The 18,792-nt window shown below is 37.8% G+C and overlaps 1 protein-coding gene across 2 annotated transcripts in view; it reads right to left on the bottom strand.

Annotated features, from left to right (window-relative positions):
* LOC125692579 (collagen alpha-1(XXV) chain-like) overlaps positions 1-18,792 on the bottom strand; it is a 150,177-nt gene that overhangs the window by 116,781 nt on the left and 14,604 nt on the right. Inside the window, exon 3 of one of the 2 annotated variants that reach the window (XM_048943264.1) lies at positions 3,178-3,259. The exons of the other annotated variant lie outside the window; for it this stretch is intronic. Coding sequence (XP_048799221.1) covers positions 3,243-3,259 — 17 coding nt within the window. The 3' untranslated portion in view covers positions 3,178-3,242. Of the gene's footprint in view, positions 1-3,177; positions 3,260-18,792 lie in introns of those variants that run through there. 2 annotated transcript variants of the gene reach the window in all.

Below are 18,792 nucleotides of genomic sequence, written 5' to 3'. Positions count from 1 at the left end.
CCTATCTACATATTTTAATCAAAACACTGGAGAAGTTGGCTCATCTACTTAAGAGAACAGATGCAGGCTTAAGTATTTACTAAAAAATTAGTAATTAATCTTATTTAAAAATCAGAAAAAAAATACTTCCCTGCCTTTTCCAAAAGCAGACTCACCATGCCAGTTCTTCCCCCTCGTCTTTCCTGACCTCTCCCCCATTCTCCACCAACTACAATATAAGGCAAATCCCCTTTTCACCAGCCCTGGCAGGATCACTTCATTGTAACAGCTGAACCTTTAATATCAGCTGGCCCCCACCAGGACATAACTGCTTCAGGCATGGGGAACACAAGAACAGCATGAAAAAGGTGGACTGGACAACCTCTGAGCTGAGTTTATGCTAGTCATGCTTTTGGCCAACACTGTAATTTAAGTAAGTTAGAATGCTTCACTAAGAAGATTATAAAACTTTCCTGGCAAACAATATAGAGTTTATCTTACTGGACAGATGAAGTATTTATCTGCACAGATCAAATATATCAACACAAATGTGTAGTTCTATCAAAAACAAAATGTTTAGGAATATCCTCTGATGTTATTTATTATGTGTGAACTCTATTTTCTCATTTCATATCAGAAAAGAATATAAGTACACAAGTACGTACATATGCCATTTATTGCAATGTTTTTCCAAAGCAATTTCAGTTCATTACAAATTGTGTTTGTAATCATGAATTATTGGAAATACTGGATGCTTTCATTATAATTAAAAGCAGTTGAGTAAGATTTAAACAGCAGAATTCAACAACATCTCCATGAAATATGTCACTGCACCAATGGCAGCTTTATGGAGCTTGCATTTTGTAGTAGACTTCTATTCTATTCTACAATTGCACACTTTTTCTTGAAAAATATCAACATTCCCCAGATAATGGTAATTCAGTCTTCCGAGCGCAGGAGAGATAGTAGAAAAAAAAAATACTCTCAGTATAACAGATGAGAAAAGCTACTGTACTCTCACATCGTCTGGACTGACAAATTACTGGACAGTAAACAGGACAGTAAAACAGAAGTTATAATTCTCCATACACATCTCAGTTTCTGCATACCCTAGCTACATCAGAGGAACTGATGTATTAAATTCAATCAGGATACCTTCTGGACCGTGCATCATACAAGTGTTCACAGCACTGAGCCAAGTAAAATTCGCTGCAACAGAATTTACTGCATAATTTTTATACAACCAAATGAAGTAAAAAAAAGGAAGGGAGGGAAAAAAAAATAAATTGTGTTTCAGTCATAGTAAGTAACAGACAAACAAAACATGAGAAACAGGTTTTTAAAAATATTTGCAAGGAATCAGCAGCCTTTGCATCTTTATTATTTCTTTTTTTTTTCCCCAGCTGCATCTTTTAGAGAATTTCAGCTCAACTCGATTGAACTTGTGAGCAAGTTTATCCTTTATGTATGGATGGACTGCTCTCCTTAAAGAAGGGCAACACAAAGCAGGAGTAGGCTTCCAATGCCAACAACAGACAACTCCCCTTTTGACACCTCCCCTGAAAAAAACAAAAAGATGCTTCTGAAAAACTCATGTCCTTATAGAAGGCTACACTGCTCATAAAAGAACCAAGCTCAGATATTGCCTACCAAGCTTCATCTATCTCAGCAGGTTCCAGCAGCCACAACCTTTGTTCCTGCATACAAGCTATACCCGTCAACGGCACTATGAGCTATACTGCCAGACATCAGATGCCAAACATTAGGCATTTCAGCATACATCAAAAGCCACATTTTCAAAGTGTTCTTATTGACTTCAAAGGGGAATTAGCTGCTTACATAAGTGTCCAAACATGGAGTTGCGTGTCTCACGCTAGGTACACAAGGTAAAAAGTTGACCTACATCTTCACTATGAAAATGGAGCCCAAGCATATATACTACTACTGGCACAAGTGCTCTGTGACAAGGTGCAAACACAACAGAATTTTTTTACCTGGTACTACCACCAGATACTGCCATAAGAAGCAAAGCTATTCTGTTCCTCCTGAGAGGCAGCAGGAATTCCATCTGTTGTCTAGGTACAGTGTTCCTGCCCCCATTCTGTGAAGATACGATGGTATACTTCCATTCCAGAGAAAGAACAGCTAGTTAAGATTCATTCTCTGCTCCAAGTTGTGCGACAAACTTCAATGGACTTAGTTCAGACTCTCATTGATCTAACAAAGTAAAGTATGTGCTAGACCACGTATAAAACGTTTTGAAAGTACATAAATTGATTTCACATGAAGGGAGAAGAAATATATATGATCTTCACAGTGCTTGGTTACATCATGAATGCAGCCAGGTGTGTTTATACCTTGAACAATCTATTCACCTGATGTAATGAGGAGGTCAGCTCCAACTTTATTTTTCCCCCCTCATCACAGAATTGCTACACATACTTTTTATCTAGCTCCAGGGACATGCACACACGTGCTGTGTAGGTACATAACAGTCATACATCTGCACATAAGTATACATAACGTTGTACCTATCCACTGAATTAAAACATGCAAACACCCGAGTACACCTGCAAATTTTGTGGTTTCATTAATCAAACAGTAAGTTTAAACTACAAATTAGGGAAATATACTAAATAGCCCATGATTTAAGAGGTAAAAGTTCAGCTGCTTTAAATCAGTGTAGCACAAGAATCTGATCCTACCACACAATCAAGAAAATAAATAAATAAATAAGAATCTAAGAACAGATGGACAATCTTGTGAAATACAACTGCAAAATCTGCATATTATTAGTTTCTGCATTAAAAACAAAATAAGTTCTTCAATATCAAGTTAACATTAAACGGAGCAACACTATTATCCTTCATATCCACAAGATCTAAAACACTTCTTTTTCTATTTACTGAGGCTTAGGTTTCTCTATGAAGTTACTAACTGTAGAAGAGCAAGGAAAATACTGAACCTCAATAAAGAAAATCATCTCTCAGTAGCACAGTGCTTTCAGCAGAAGATATATCATGTGCTACTCTAGAGAATACATGAGAATTCGGACAAAACGTTGTCCAGTCCAATTTCCACTCCTAACAGCACAACAGTGGTACTGGATCTTGTAAGGCAGAGACTGTTCCATAGCGGTGACTATTCTCTTTTTCCTCCATTAACGCTCAAGACAAGGGCATTCAGTTCAAGCAGGCACTGTTTTCTTCAGTAAACATGCGGTTTCAGTCATCTTGAAAGGATTAATGAAATATAGGTCAAATTCACTGACTAATTTCGTCTGGGGGAAAACAAACAAAGAGCTAGTGTCATAAAACGTTCCTCAAAGGTTGGAATTGTTCCTTCTTTACCCTCAAGCTCAGAGAGCGCTGTGGATATGTGGGAAATCTGGGCTTCATCTAGCACATCCAGGGCAGAGACTACAAAGCTTGGGCTATCAGATGAAAGCAGACACCTTCCCAGCAGTTTAAGTCTCCCTTTCTGTTCACTCCACAGAGCACCCAAAATGAAGTATTGTGTCTAATCAGACAATCCACTGCATGTCAAGTAAAGAGTTGCTTTTACTTTGCCTAACCTAAACACAACCGCTGGTTCAGCTTGAACCAGCTTTTATAACTGTTTGCTTCTTGAAATGCAGGTGTTGAAAATCTACAGCCTTCTGCATTATTTAACTCTCCTTAGGATGAAATCTAAATTTCAGCTACTCAACATCTAAAGGGAATACATGCAAATAAGCAATAATCTCCCCAAATACTGTAAAGTCAAAATGCCTGTCTTTTATAAAACTGTTCAACACAGAAAACAGTAACCACAAAATAATATCAAATGATGTCATTCTCTTCATTACGGTCTTTATAGATAAAGGTTCTTTCCTTGGAAACAAGCAGCTTGGTCCTTAGTGTTCTCCTCACTCTTCAGTCGTTGAGATCCCAGATGGCCTTAATTAAAATAGAGTAGTTTCTAATTTACAGCACAGGAGACATTTTGAACCTGTTGTTGAAGTGTTAGTGAAACCCCAATAACCCTAATCTCACCCCTAGAAAGTATGTCAGTATCTTTAATTTATCTACTTAAAGTCCCTGCTGTGCTCATAAATCTTCCTTGCCGTACCAATTGTGTTGCACTTCCACAGTACCTCAACCCCTCAATTTAAACATTAAAGTTTCACTTCACATGCGTCACAGTTTGAACTATTTACTTCTTTCCATTCTTGAAACACTTCTGACTTGTTCCAGCTCTACAGAGAGACTAGCACATAGGCAAGACACTCTGTCTAGAGTACAAGCCGTCTTGCTTTTCCTCTCATGCACACCACATTCGTAAATCCAGCATGGCAGCACCAAAGCATGTAAGCGGGCTAACTCCCATCTTAGCGACTTACTTCTCATGCATCCCATCATGCTACTTTTCTTGAAAGCAGACAGCTATAGCAGACAGGCATCATGCACACAGCTCAGTAACTCAAGGCAAGAGCAACAAACAACCCCTTTAGGGCTGAATGGAATTCTTCAGCCTTCCCTAGCTATGCTTCTATTATATGCACTTCTCTACTTTTACACAAATACAGGTTTATGAACAGCTTACAGTTAAAACTAAAAATGACAGGAAATGTTTCATAAGATAATGCATGAATCTGAGATTGAATATCAGGAAGTCCTGATGTATTTTGTTTATGGTACGTGTGATGATATTTCCTTCTCGCACCAAAAACACACATACACAACTGTAAGAACACAGAATAACTGCATGTCAACATGCTACATAGGCATGCACAAAAGTATGCTGTACAATAATAAGAAATTGGCTGCATAACATAATGAGATGTTTGGGCAAGCCATCTGTACATTTTCTGAAATTGAGAGTTTTCTTCAATGAAAGATTTCTTCTCCTTACAGAATTAATTCCAAATCCTTGGAAGCAAATATGTATTTCTCCTACTCTATTTCTAAACTTTGTGAAATAAAAATTCTAGTTTGTGCCAGTCAACATTTCTACTGCACCTCAACCTCCAGGTCAGTATTGCTCTTTGAAGGAACAACACCAAGCAAAAGTGCATTTCAGAACAGTAAATTTCATCAGCTGTGCTTTGCTTCAGTGTCGAAACTGTACATGCAGATTAATGTAAACTAATAAACTATTAAACTAATGAAATTTAACCAATATCACGCATCCTCACTTCAGCTTTTCAGTAAGGTGCCTGATTTAGCAAAAGGCAGAACCACAGACTTTTCCTGATAGCTTCTTACGTTCATAAGACTATAATGCATCTATCACAAATCCTGAAACTAACAGGAATTTTCTTCAATTGCCTGTACACATAGGTGGCTCCAATTAAAGTTAAGCTGGTATTCATTATTAACATGAAATGCAGCTTTGTATACATCCCTGAGGAAATCCTCACATAGCTGCTAAAGGTAGCCACAGGTTTGCTCCTTACTGCTGGAAAAACTTACGCAGTTCAGGAGGCCCAAGGGTGTAGATGCTTTTGGAAATGTTTTCCATAATACTCTTTTGAGGGAGACATGCCTGCTGTATGAAGATATGTATGAAAAGAAGCATCCTTGCTTGGTTCAGTAAATTATCCTAAACACCAATAGTAAAACACTCATTTGCCTGTACCCTTGGAAAGAACTGGAATAGAATGTGAGAAGAAAAACTGAAAATTCCTTTTGATGAGAAGAATCTTCACTTCTTTCCTGCTACCTACAACCATACTATACATACAGCACATTCATGGTTGTTTTGGAGCACACAAATAAACACACTGTTCATTCCACACAACTTGCAGACGTGTCTAATACTCTGGGAGTCCTTCAGTCCCTTCATACCAGCAACTGTCTTGAACGGCTTAGGAGCCAACTGCTTTTCCACGTACACAATTTAAGAGAAGATGAACTAAAAAATAAGTAGTGTTGAAGGTTCTTCTGATATTCTAGTAACCAGTTACCACTACTAAACCATTTCCAAATAAAAAAACCAAAATGTGATGCTTATTCACAGTTTCTCTAGCCACATATTGTTTCTTTAGCTGTTTCTGCATAATGAAAGTGAAGACATGACCTCAAATGTTAGCATGTATGATAAGTCATCTTTATTTAATAGATGACAGCCTGGAGATTGATTGTCCTGCTTAATTATTTTCTATTCACTCCTTCTTCCCAGTGGGAAAATAAATAAATAAATCAGTTGAGTGCTCTTTACTGCGGTCAGAATTAATGTCATTTACCTAGTAGTGTCTGGATTGCTTTGCTCACTTTGTTATGAATTTGCATCAGGTAAGATATTTGAGCTTCTTCAATAACAAGGAATTCAGAACTCATAATAGCTATCAATAGTTTCCCAGATTCTAAAATATACTCCTTCTCATGGAGATAAAAATGATTATTTAGTGAAGGAGTTCACTTGATGCTTTAACAAAGCATACACACACACACACACACCACATTTCCATCTGAGATCATAAAGAGAGGCACCTGTAAATTCATACTCCCACAGTCCTGAAAATCTGAAGAATGACTTTGTTTTGCTGGTGATTCAGATACTGTCTTTAAATATGCTTTGATGACTTGAACACTTTCATTCCTTCATGGCTCAGACTGCCCATTTCCTTTCAAGAGACGAAGCCTCTGTTTTCCTCTCTAGTTGGTTTTTCTCTTTAGTTGGTTATTTTACAGAAATAACCCTTCTTTCTGAACTCACACAAAGCAAGAGTTATTTAAGAAAGCAGACAATGCTAAAAAATAAGTACAGAATGTTTGTTAATTTTAATATGCATATAGCATATTTTTGTAAATGGACATTCCTTTTCCTTATCAGGGCTGAAATCTCTTATTTAAAAATTGACAGTAGATGACCTGACCATATAGAACATAAGAGCCTTTAACCATGCCACAAAATCAATTTCCTACAAAAATTTACAAGACAAAACTGCAGTGATTTCATAAAAGCATTGTCACTGGAATTTAGTAGGTAAGCCACAAACTGACTGCAGTTTGACCAACAGTTACGCTGCTTCCCACTTGGGCCAACCACCAGAATAACAGTCCTTCACTGCAAGTTTGGAACTGCAGCAGCAGATGAGAAGTCCATACTTACTCTACTTGCTTCTTTGCAATCTTGAACTTTAGCCACAGCCTCCCCCTGAACTCAAAGGCTCTCTAATCCAAAAAGGAGAAACCTTTGCACAAACTTTCCAAGAGAAAGTTCATGCATCTCAAAATCTGTTACTATACATGTCCTTGTGAAAAAGAAAAAAAAAAAAAAAAAAAGATGACAGTGACTGCTTGGCAGCACCCAAAACATTCAAATATAATACCTACTCCATGACAAGGGGGAATGGTTTTAAACTGAGACAGGGGAGGTTTAGGTTAGATATTAGGAGGAAGTTTTTCCACACAGAGGGTGGTGACGCACTGGAACAGGTTGCCCAAGGAGGTTGTGGATGCCCCATCCCTGGAAGCACTCAAGGCCAGGCTGGATGTGGCTCCAGGCAGCCTGGTCTGGTGGCTGGTGACCCTGCACAGAGCAGGGGGTTCAAACTAGATGATCGTTGTGGTCCTTTTCAACCCAAGCCATTCTATGATTCTATGACATTAATAGATGTTTGGTTTTGGTGTCGCCCGTCCTCTGCACACCACCTCTTACAGCATGGAGGGGTATTACTCTTCACCAGGAAGAATGCTGAAAGCTTATTTTCCCTCTAAAATAGTTTTAGTGCTCCAGATGCTTTTGAATTGTAGAAGCAAAAAACGTGAAGAAAATCCCATGAGACACCACAGTCAATACAGTGAAATTCATGCCCAGCACAGAGAAAAGTAATGAAAACAGCTATTGTTTTATTGCATACTTTATCATTCAAACAGTAATAAAACTGTGTGATGTTTCCAAAGATGGGATTTTTAGAGCAAACAGACCACCAAGAAGCTCAGAATAACAATACACATTTGATATGATGGAAACATGCCCCCCTATAGGTTTCTCTTTTTGTTAAACTGAAAGTAGTAAACATTTCAAACGAAACCCAAATTGATTTGAAATAAACTCTGTATTCAGCCCCTTCATTTGCAAGGATATAATACTTTAGAAGTCTGAATATTGAAATATCTCAAGCACAAAAATATTTCAAGAAAAACACAGAGGGTGGTGATGCATTGGAATAGGTTGCCAAGGGAGGCTGTGGATGCCCAATCCCTGGAAGCATTCAAGGCCAGGTTGGATGTGGCTCTGGGCAGCCTGGTCTGGTGGTTGGGAACCCCACACATACTGAAACTAGATGAACATTACGGTTCTTTTCAACCCAGGCCATTCACTGATGAAAAACAGTATCCCCTTGACAGGCAAGTAATGTTTAAAGTAGGTTAGGAGTTCTGTAAGCTTCAGTAACCAGCTTCACTTGATTTTTGTGTTATTCCCTTTAAATGCTGAACAAGGTGTTGTATAATCTACTAAGCCAGCTGCATTTGCCAAAATACAGATAAACAGAGCACAGCAGTCCGTCATGTGAAAATTGACATTTTTAAAGAAAAAAAAAAATGAAAACTTTATAGCTATCTCACAGTTGAAATCAAAGACCAAACTTGTGCCCTCTGAACACAATTAAAAACTAAATCATCTAGCCATTAAAAACACCTTCAAGTTCTATTTTAGTATCTTTAAGCTATTAGCATGCATTGCAGTTTTTCAAAGCAAAAAATAAAAATCCCTTCCCTGGGTCAGCAGTATAAAATGCTAATCCATTATTAAAAAAAATAATGTAGTGACTAACTGGATTACACCATCATGCTTTTACACAAATAAACAAGCTGAGGAGTTCATATAAAGTACATTATGAACTTATAATCTATCATTAAACTTCATTCAAAAGCTAGGTAGATCTATCTCGTGATGACCTCAAAGACTTCTTAAGAAACTGCATGGTTCCCAGAGGTTATAAGACTGAAAAGAGAAAAACAAAACTAAACAAAAAAACAACGACAGCTCTCCACATTTGATGGATGCTGTATCTGCTTCTATGATTCAGTTTAGCTAAAGTGAACTGTACTTTTAAGTTTGCTTAAACCTGACCTTGACTGGTGTGGAAATTGATGCATTTCTCTTGTTTTTACGAGCATGCCCAGGTTAAAATAAATATTTAAACTACTGATCAGCAGTGTTCTTGAAGCGATCTGGCTCAGTTCTAGTCTCTTACAAATTAACAGATTAATGCTGTCAGCACACGGGGCAACATTCCAATATTAGAGACGTGGAAATGACAGCAGAAATGGCTGCCTATTTCTGTACATTGGAAGTAATCATCACTTACTTGCACAGATCAGAGGAAAGGTAATCTCTGTATCAGACCAATGAGAACTTTGACTTCAAGGAGTTACTTTCAGTTTACACTAATACAAAGCAACAGTATCTATCCCTCAAAAACAAATATAAAAGCAATAGAATAGTATTTTTAGACATCTGGGACCAATAATAAAAGCTACAGTATTAGCACAGACAATAAGAATCACAGCAAAGCCAGCAGAAATGCTGATCCAAGAGCCATGACAGACACGGACCTTTTTCCTCCAACGTTCATATTACTGACAGATACTTTCAGGCAACTCCAGTTAAACCCAATTATACCCAAATCTATATAGTGGGTTCAAAAGATTATTAGGAATAATCTTTGCTGAACAGACTTCTGGAGACTACCCTATCCACCCTCACCCTACCCCCAGCTAAATCAGGCTCTCCAGAACGTGGCAGTTGGCACTGCTAAAACATTCCACCCGCCGCCTCACAGTGCTCAAACCCACCATTTGGTCTCCATAAACATTCAGCATGTGCCAATGACTGTCAGTGGGTACCATTTTTTTTCCTCATGGAGGAATTTACTTCCACCTCTGCTTCATACACACTTCCATGTCAGAAACCATTTTGCCAGACTGCCCCTCTGCTGCCATCTGCTACACAGCCGCAACATTGAAGGGAACATTAGTGGGAAGGTTCAACCTCCACTGCCATACCACTAACATCTATTTCTGACACCACAGGCCAACATAATATAAAATGGGAGGCATTATTCCTGTAGAATGAAGGTGAACACCATAGTCTCTGTCAAAATCTAATATATTTTCCTCTTCATTTACTGCTGTTTCTATAGCACTCTCTTACTATCCTTACTGCTAACACAAACTTCTTACCTCATAGGGTGAGAATAATTCATTGAGATATTTTACTTAGATGGATGGAAATACTCATATAAGGCAACTTCAGGAAAATTAATTCAATCTATCATCAGAAGCTATGACATCCTAGGAGTAATGAAATACCAAGATCACTTCCTAGATTTTTATTATTAATAATTTATTTTTAATAAACCCATTTCAATTGCTTAAAGACAGGACGACTTATTTCAGATTTGGAAAGAGAGTGTAATGGGGGGTGAAGGTGAACTTAACAGGATTTTATCCTTGAATTCAGATTCAAATTCCAAAATCCATCTCAGCTCCTACTACCTTTTTTTTTTTTTTTTCTGAAAATACACTTCAGCCAAAGTTTTTATAAAACACACCTTGGAAATCAAATCCCGTTCTTTATCAAATAAAAATTTCTTAAACTGAGATTTAAACAAAACTGGGAAGGTTAAAAGCTGTCAAACTCCCAACTATTAATACTGAAATGCACCTTCACAGAAGGTATTATAGCAACTTCAACTTTCTACCAAAAGAGCTTTTCAAAGGCACTGAAAAAGATAATACTGCTCAAAATAATGCAGGATCACAAGTGTGCAGGAGGTAGTTAACTCCTTAGAATTTTCTCATATCCTCTTACCCCACCCACTCTGTTAGCACTACAGTCTGAGATTAAAAATTAAGTGTACTGCATGCAGTCTAGCTGCCTTCCCACTGAAAACCTCAGCCTCGTTTACACTCAAAAAACCCTACTCTCCTTCAACTATTCCAAAGATTTAGGCCTTGAAATACTATTCTGAGGTCAAGAGCCTAAACATCTCTGTATTTCAGCCTCTAAAATGCACTCTGTCTTCAAACAATACATGACTTCTACAGTTTCTGGACAAATCATATTCTCCAAGTTGCAGAAAGGACATAGGAATATTCAGCAAACTGTTGGTTCATTATGGTCATGAACTCCATCGAGTCCAACAGCTAGTGCCACAGAGGACCACTCGAAATTCAAACTCTGTACTGAGACCATTTCCAAATGCTTCTTGAACTCCTGCAGTTTGGGGCCATGACCACTACCCTGGGGAGCCTGTTCCATACCCACCAACCTCCAGTGCAGAACCATTTCCTAACACTCATCCCGACCCTCCCTGACAGCTCCATGCCTTTCCTTCAGGTCCTGTTTCTGTTGAGAGCAGAGCTCAGTGCTGCTTCTCCATTCTCTACGAGAAACTGCAGCTACCATGGGGCATCCCCCCAGCCTCCACTGCTCCGAGATGAGCAAATCAAGGGATCTCAGTGACTCCTCGTATATCTTGTCCTCCAGACCCTTCACCACATTTGTAAATCTCCTTCAGTTGTTCTCTAAGAGCTTTATCTCCTTACACTGTGGTCACAAACCTGCACACTGTGCTCAAGGTGAGGACACAAGAGCACCGAGTGGAGCAGAACAGTCCTTTCCCTCACCTGGCCAGCAGTGCTGTGCCTCATGCGTGCCCAGGTACACTGGCCCTTTTGACAGCCCAGGCGCACTGTTGACTCGTATTCAACTTGTCATCAGCTAGAACCCCCAGATCCCATTCTACTGAGCTGGTCTCCAGCTTCTCACTCTGCAGTCTGTACTTAGGTTTGCGAGCTCCACATATAAAATCTGGTATTTGCTTTTGTTAACACAGTTGGTGTTAACAAACAAGTCCTTCCCCTCTAATTTGTCAGGATCTCTCTGCAAGGTCTCTCTGCTCTCAAGGAGGCTAACAGCTCTTCCTAATTTGGTGTCAATAGCAAATTTATTTTAAATTTTTTGTATTTTAGCCGTGTTTCCAAATTTATTTATTCATTTTAATAGAAACATTGAAGAGATCTGGCCTTAGGATGGAGGCCTGGAGAAGCGCAAAAGAGGCTGGCCACCAACTCTAATATTTTGGAAAGAAAAGAGTCCAAAGTACTCTGAGTCCAGACTAAACAGCCTGATGCTTTTACCATTAAGTCTAGTAGATCTGGGCTGCATGACAGGTAGAATAGCAATACCAGTGAAACAGCAACTTTCAACTGGGCACTGCTGAGGGGTACTGAGTGTATTCTTCATATATTTGATGAAGAACACGGATACCTGGCTTATACCATGTCAAGCTGTGGACCTAGATCAACGAAGCATGTAAGAGTGTATTTGCAAAGCAAGACCTATGACACACAGCACCATGTTAAAGACTTGCATCTTGGTTAGTTTCAGCACCTTGGGCCCTTTTCAATTAAGATAGTGAGAAGCCAGTTCCAGAACACCATCAGAAAACCAAACCTCTCTTACTATTTCTCTCTTCCTCATTAAAATTCCAGATCAACTCCCACACAGTTTCACTACTGAGCATATAAGTTTGTTACTGCCAGCTGTTCTGGTTTGATTCCCTCACAGATTCTTCTGCACCCCCAACCTTCTTGCTGGCAAGGCAGTATGAGATACAGAATAGCCTTTGACTGTATGTAAGATCTGCTCAGCCACAACTAAGGTGCATCACCAACACTATTTTTATTACAAATCCAGAATAAAGCACCATAAAAGCTACTACAGAGAAAGTAAACTCTATCCCAACCAAACCAAGACAAATTCCACGCATTATCTCATACCATTCATTATGCTTCGATCTCACACTTTCCAACTTAATCAAGTTAAACATCTGTTGCATTCATTTAAGTCGACAGCTTCAGGATCATCTGTCACAATGGTCCTTCAGAGCAAGGTGGATGGAACTTTGAGCACTATGATCTGGTGGACAGAGTCCTTGTCCATGGCATGGAGGCTAAAACTAGATGATCTCTAAAGAATCCCTCCAAGTCAAACTGTTCTGTGATTCTACAGCAGTTGAGATGGGGTGTGGTGTTGGATTGTCGCACATTTCCAATCATCATCTCCAAAACAAAAACTTTGACACCAAACCAGCAAATAAACATTGGCTCACATTTCTTCTACACAGTAAATACTACATACACCCCCTGCCTTATGCCCTTCATCTTTAACACTTAAAACAACTTCTCTTAATAGCTTATTGCCAATTAAATTTAAAGAACTGGAGGATTATTTAGCATCCAAAACGATACACCCACAAATGAAGAAAGTCTTGAAATTTGTAATGGTGCTTTTGCATGGAATTCTTTGTTTTTGTTGCTTTTGTTTGTTTGGTGACAGATTGTTTGTTGGGTATTTTTTTCTTGCATTTTTTTTTTTTTTCTTTTTTTTAAGTTGGCTAGCTGTTTTCCTTTTTTTTTTTTTTTTAAAGATACAAAATACACTGGATTTAATGGATTTTACAGTTAACAGCTGCCAATTACTAGGTGATGTTACTGTAAAATTTTTCATGATTCTTCTAACAATGTAGATTTGTCAAGATCTTTAAATAACATCTTTAATGTTTATGAAATAATGCAGATTTCCTAACCCAACATGGTAGAGACAGCACATGGAGGTTTCCTTGGCAGTGCACATGTAGGAAGTGCAAACTATTTCATGTTTAATTGATCAGCAGCTGCTATACTCTTTAGAGTTTCTGAAGTATCAACATAAATAAAATATAAATAAAAATTAAAACTGCTGAAAGTTACAAAATTTCACACTAGTTTAGCAACCGATGATCATTACCTGCCTTTTCAATGCTGTTAAGACATAAATAAGACACTTGTTATTTCAGACTCATTTTTAAGACCACAAACAAATAAGAGAGTGTTGTTCAACGATATGTCTTCATATCCATTCATATTTAAAATCCTTAAGTTGCTTAAATCTTAAGTATAGATTATAATCCACTAGTTACAAGAGACAGAGCCCTAACTGACATTCACACAATATTTATGCAACTTTGCACATTCATAAAAGACGTAGCTATCACTCCCATTTGAATGAATCAAGATCACAAAGCAATCTCTTCTTTCCCCCCTTCATGCTAACAAATCCTCCAAAGGCTGCAGACAAGTTTTCCATCACCACAGAGAGCGAAGGCCAGAAAGCAAACCTAATGAGGCCAAGTGCTGTTAGAGGTAGCGGCCTCCAATGTTAATCACATTCCTAACACAAGCAGAGGTAAAGAAAAAACACAAAGCTACTTGTAAGGAGAAGTACAGCATTTCTTTTGTTCAAATTTATCACAAAGGGCTTTAATTCATAATAACTAGTGGGAATACAGTTCCTCTTACTAAAGCATATTAATTACCATCATGTATACCATTGACTCTTTTGAAAGGCAAACCAAACCCATGAGACACACAGCAGGGTCCTGCAAGGGCCCGCCCACCATCCTGGATTTACTTCTATGAGGTTGGAGTCCCAGAAGCTGCCTCTGAAGCTTCATTTCTTTTCATGTTGAAAAAAGTTTACATTTAAAAAAAAAAAATCATTACCAGCAGCAAACCTCAGACTTGAACAGGAACATGCTGTCATTCTGACTAGGTCTCGAAGTAGAAAAACATAGCCACAAATGGGCACCTAACTCACAAATTTCAGATCACTGAAATCCCTAAATACATTTCTCAACTCTGAAACATGACTGTTGTTAGGACATCTTTCTTACAGCTTCATTTTACATGCATGCCTAACTGCGTTTATTTAATTTACATGGATATCCTGATCCCTAAAGACCGCACAAGCAACACAAGTACAATTTCTCAGAAACCAGTATTAACTCACGTGCTGCCTGGCTGACTGATAAATGGCAAATTTAAAGAGAATGGTTCCATGTGAAAATAATTTTAAAGCTTAATTTAGGGTGCAAGTTTAGATGTTAAGCGGCAGAAGGCAAACTATATGTGAACAGCACTCCAAGAGATAAGTTTCAGAAGGCTGGAAGTGAATTCTGGTGAAATTACTGAGAGTTCACATCTGACAGAGATATTTTCAGTTCAGTGTTTTTGATTTACATAAATGCATTTTTGTCCAACATACATTTTTCTATAGGTCTTCTACAAGCCACAAGATTTAGTAGTATACGTACAGATGCTGCAAAGGATTTAAAAAACTAAAGAAAAAAAAATATATATATATACCAAACAAAATCTTATTCATGCACACTATTGCCATAAAGCTTATGTAAGTTACAACGTATCAGTCATCTCACTGGCAAAGCCCTCTACAACAGGAGCTTATGAGCATTAGCACGAGTGAGAACGACTAGCCCTGTGACATGTGCAACCATTCTGATGATACCTAAAAAATAGTACCTAGCTTATCCTGCTGCTGACAGGCCTGGGAAGAATCGTATTTTTTATCACTTAAGTCAATTATACTTTATGTCTGTATACAGACAGGGAGCAGACAGTTCCTGAATATGTTAATTTTACAAGTCAGTTTTTAAGAATTCAGCCAGACTTTAAAGTCATGCTCGCACAATCACTGTCGCCACCTCAAATATATGGAAATGTTGCCAACAGAAGTACGTGGTTGACTACAACATTTTTCCCCACAGAAGGCACAGAAAGCACCGAGCTCGAAGTGTGATTCAAACCAAGTAGGTATTGCCCTTACTTTTATTAATGCTTTAATGTATTTCAGAAACACTAGGGTATGCGATTCACCAGTGATGCTAGTGTCAACATACATCATGCAGTACAAAAAAAAATAAAAATAAAAATAAAATTGAAAATACTAACCACACAGTTCCTACAAATGCTACCGTAACTTACTAGGTTAGAAATAGCAGACAAGAAAAAAAGCACTATGAATCTTAACTCACTAACATCTGCTGCAGTATGTTTGCATTTTTCACTTGACAGTTTACCAACCAAGCACTTAATAGAGCCATACTTGCTTGACTTCCATGTAAAAATAACTGCAAAGAGACATAGAGCCTCACTGAAACCAAAGTAAAACATATTACAAAAAAAGCAAATACGTCAAAGAGAAAAAAGCCAAACACTGACAAGCAACTCTACAAAAAAGTTTAGTTACTACGCAAAAAATAACTACATGCCCCAAAAGCGTACCTTTCTCCAAGAAATCACTTTAGCAGAGTATTTCCTACTTTTTATTTGTTGAAATAAGATCTCGTGGCTGCAGTATTTCAGTACTACCATCCCATGAAACAACCGGCAGTGTTCTCTTTTCCAGATACCTCTCTCTTTTCTCCCTAATCCATCCTTCTCTCATGGACAAGCCATAGTACTTGGCCCCAGAGTTTCTCATCTATGGTTTTCTGATATTAATATTACATCTATATCTATAAGCAGCTTACCTTTTACAATCAAGTATAAGGATAATGGAGAATATATTCTGTGATCTAAAAAGTGGCATCTCTGAAAGGAATAAATTAATTCAAGTTACCTGCCGCAAGCAGTTAGTCAGTATGTAATGCACAGGATATTCAGCATGAGCAACGGAGTGGCAATACTGGAGCAATTTTCCAATGATTATCTAAGTCTACTTCCATACAGTAAGAAAAAGAAATTTCTGCCTTGTGATGTGCTATAACTTTCAAAGGTAATCTATTCAACTGTTTACATTGTCTTCTGCAATAGGAAACAAAAAACCACACCGTTTTTACCTTATTTTGCAGCTGACTTACACAAATTTGGAAGTTTACTCCTCCCTCAGTTTTATCTGCTTTAATCTAAAGCACTCTAGTTCTGAAACTCCCTTGTATTCAGACTTTCCTCAGATGGTTCTTGTAGCTGCACTTTGGACTCTTTATCTGATCCACATCTGTATTTAAATGATTCCCAGAACTGGACAAAACTCTGCAAGTGATACCTTACCAATTCTGAGTGGAAGAGCTGTCACGTTTCAAACAGCCTGTTTGACGTTTCTCATAAGAGTGTAGCCCTTAAGTTATGGTCAGCTTGTGACTCACTATAAACTGCAGGCGTTTCTTCAGAACAGCTACTTCATCAATGTCTTCACAACAAACTTATTTACAAGCAAAGTATTTTGTTCTCATCCACACTGGATCACATTTTTCTTTTTTCTCCTTTTTTTTTTTAAAAAAAAAAAAAAAAACAACTTTTTTTTCCAGACTGTTTTTCCACTTCTGTACTCTTGTAAATCTTTCAGTTCTGATGCCTGAATTCCAGCTCTGTCCTCCATCACCCTCACAGATCCTCTCAAGTTATTGTTCTAGAAACTAAGGCGTACAAAAAGGAACACTGGAAGAAAGCCTGAAAGACAAAATGCCTTTCAACTTCAGCCTATAAATGTGTAATTACAATTCTTCTCTCCAGATCATCTATTAAAGCAATAAACAAAGCCATGCTAGATAGCTAAAAAGATTGCGTAGATGAGCTGAACAGTTCAAACTGTGGCAGAAATTATTCTGGTGAGGAAGGGGGAAGGAGCAGGGTGAGGGGCCTGGGGGGGACAGTTTTATATAGGAGAGCGCTATTTTATTTTTGCTACTTTACCACTGGCAGATGAGACTTCAGGAACACACAAACACCATGGGGGAAAAAATGCAGTCTTGAAAGTGCTATTGGCTTGAAGGAAACACATTTTATCCTATAACTCACTTCTTTAGTTAAGTATTTAACTGCAAATATCTAAAATATTACTACAGTAAATTAAGTTCCTCACTTGTCAGTAAACGTTCAACAGATCTCCAGGAAAGGTACATTAACCCAACATAATGTTAGAAACCTAGGTGTTTGAAAAATGTTAATAAACCCACTGGGACAATAAAGAATCATGCAAGTCTGACCTGCCAAATTATGATTTACTTAAGGAAAAAAAAAAAAAAGGAAAAAGCAAACTTTGAAGGACAGCAGCAATAAATGATATGTGATGCAGGTTGCATTTTAACATGAAATAGACTTTAAAAAAAAAAAAACCAAACTCCACCATTCTAAGAGTAACGGAAAGCAGAGGAACGACTAAAGATTTATGTCAAAAAAGTCAGAAAAAAGTGGGCTGTTATTATTGGCACCCGCATATCTATATAGCTTCATGTGCAAATGAACTGCTAGGGACTTAATGCCTCAGATATATATAACATCTAGCCTACAAGTGTCCAACCATTTGGTTTGCTGGCAACCCTGCCTATGGCAAGGGCTCAGAACTGGGTGATCTTCAGTGTCCCTTCCAACCTAAGCCACTCTATAATTCTCAATGTGCCATACAGGAATAAAATGTTTTATTACATCTTTGCAACTTCTGTCTCCTATTTTAACAGTTCTTCACAAGCTGCGGAATAAGAAATCAATCTTTCTCCCCAGAGTTAAATCAAGAGATATTTCATACTCCAAAAAGGACCATGTCACAAGATCATATTTTGTACACAACTAAAAAAATGAAATTAACCAAATGCAGCATGTTTGTTGAACACAAATGGACACGAGCCACCTGCTGCTGGTCACTAGTAGTTATATCAAATTAGTAGCTGTTCTGTTTGCAACACGTATAGGAAAATAATTATGAACCTTATTTGTTAATTAAAGAACATATATGTTACATTTTTTATGTACATAATTTACTTTTGATATCATCTACTCTATAAAAAGTCATTTTGTTCAATTTATTGATGGCATAATTTCAAAATCTAATTGCATTTTATCAAACAAAAACAGATTTGGAATTGCTGGTTTTAGGCCTCCTTTTGATTGTTCATAAAGAAATTGGGGGGGGGGGGGGGGCACTTATTCAGGAGGTACATAAGCATACAATTACATCTTTTATGAAGCTTTCGTTTTA

This window comes from Lagopus muta, chromosome 4, assembly GCF_023343835.1.
Source record: "Lagopus muta isolate bLagMut1 chromosome 4, bLagMut1 primary, whole genome shotgun sequence".
Taxonomy (NCBI): Eukaryota; Metazoa; Chordata; class Aves; order Galliformes; family Phasianidae; genus Lagopus; species Lagopus muta.
The sequence above is the reverse complement of the archived record's forward strand: the minus strand, read 5'-3'. Positions and strand labels throughout refer to the sequence as shown.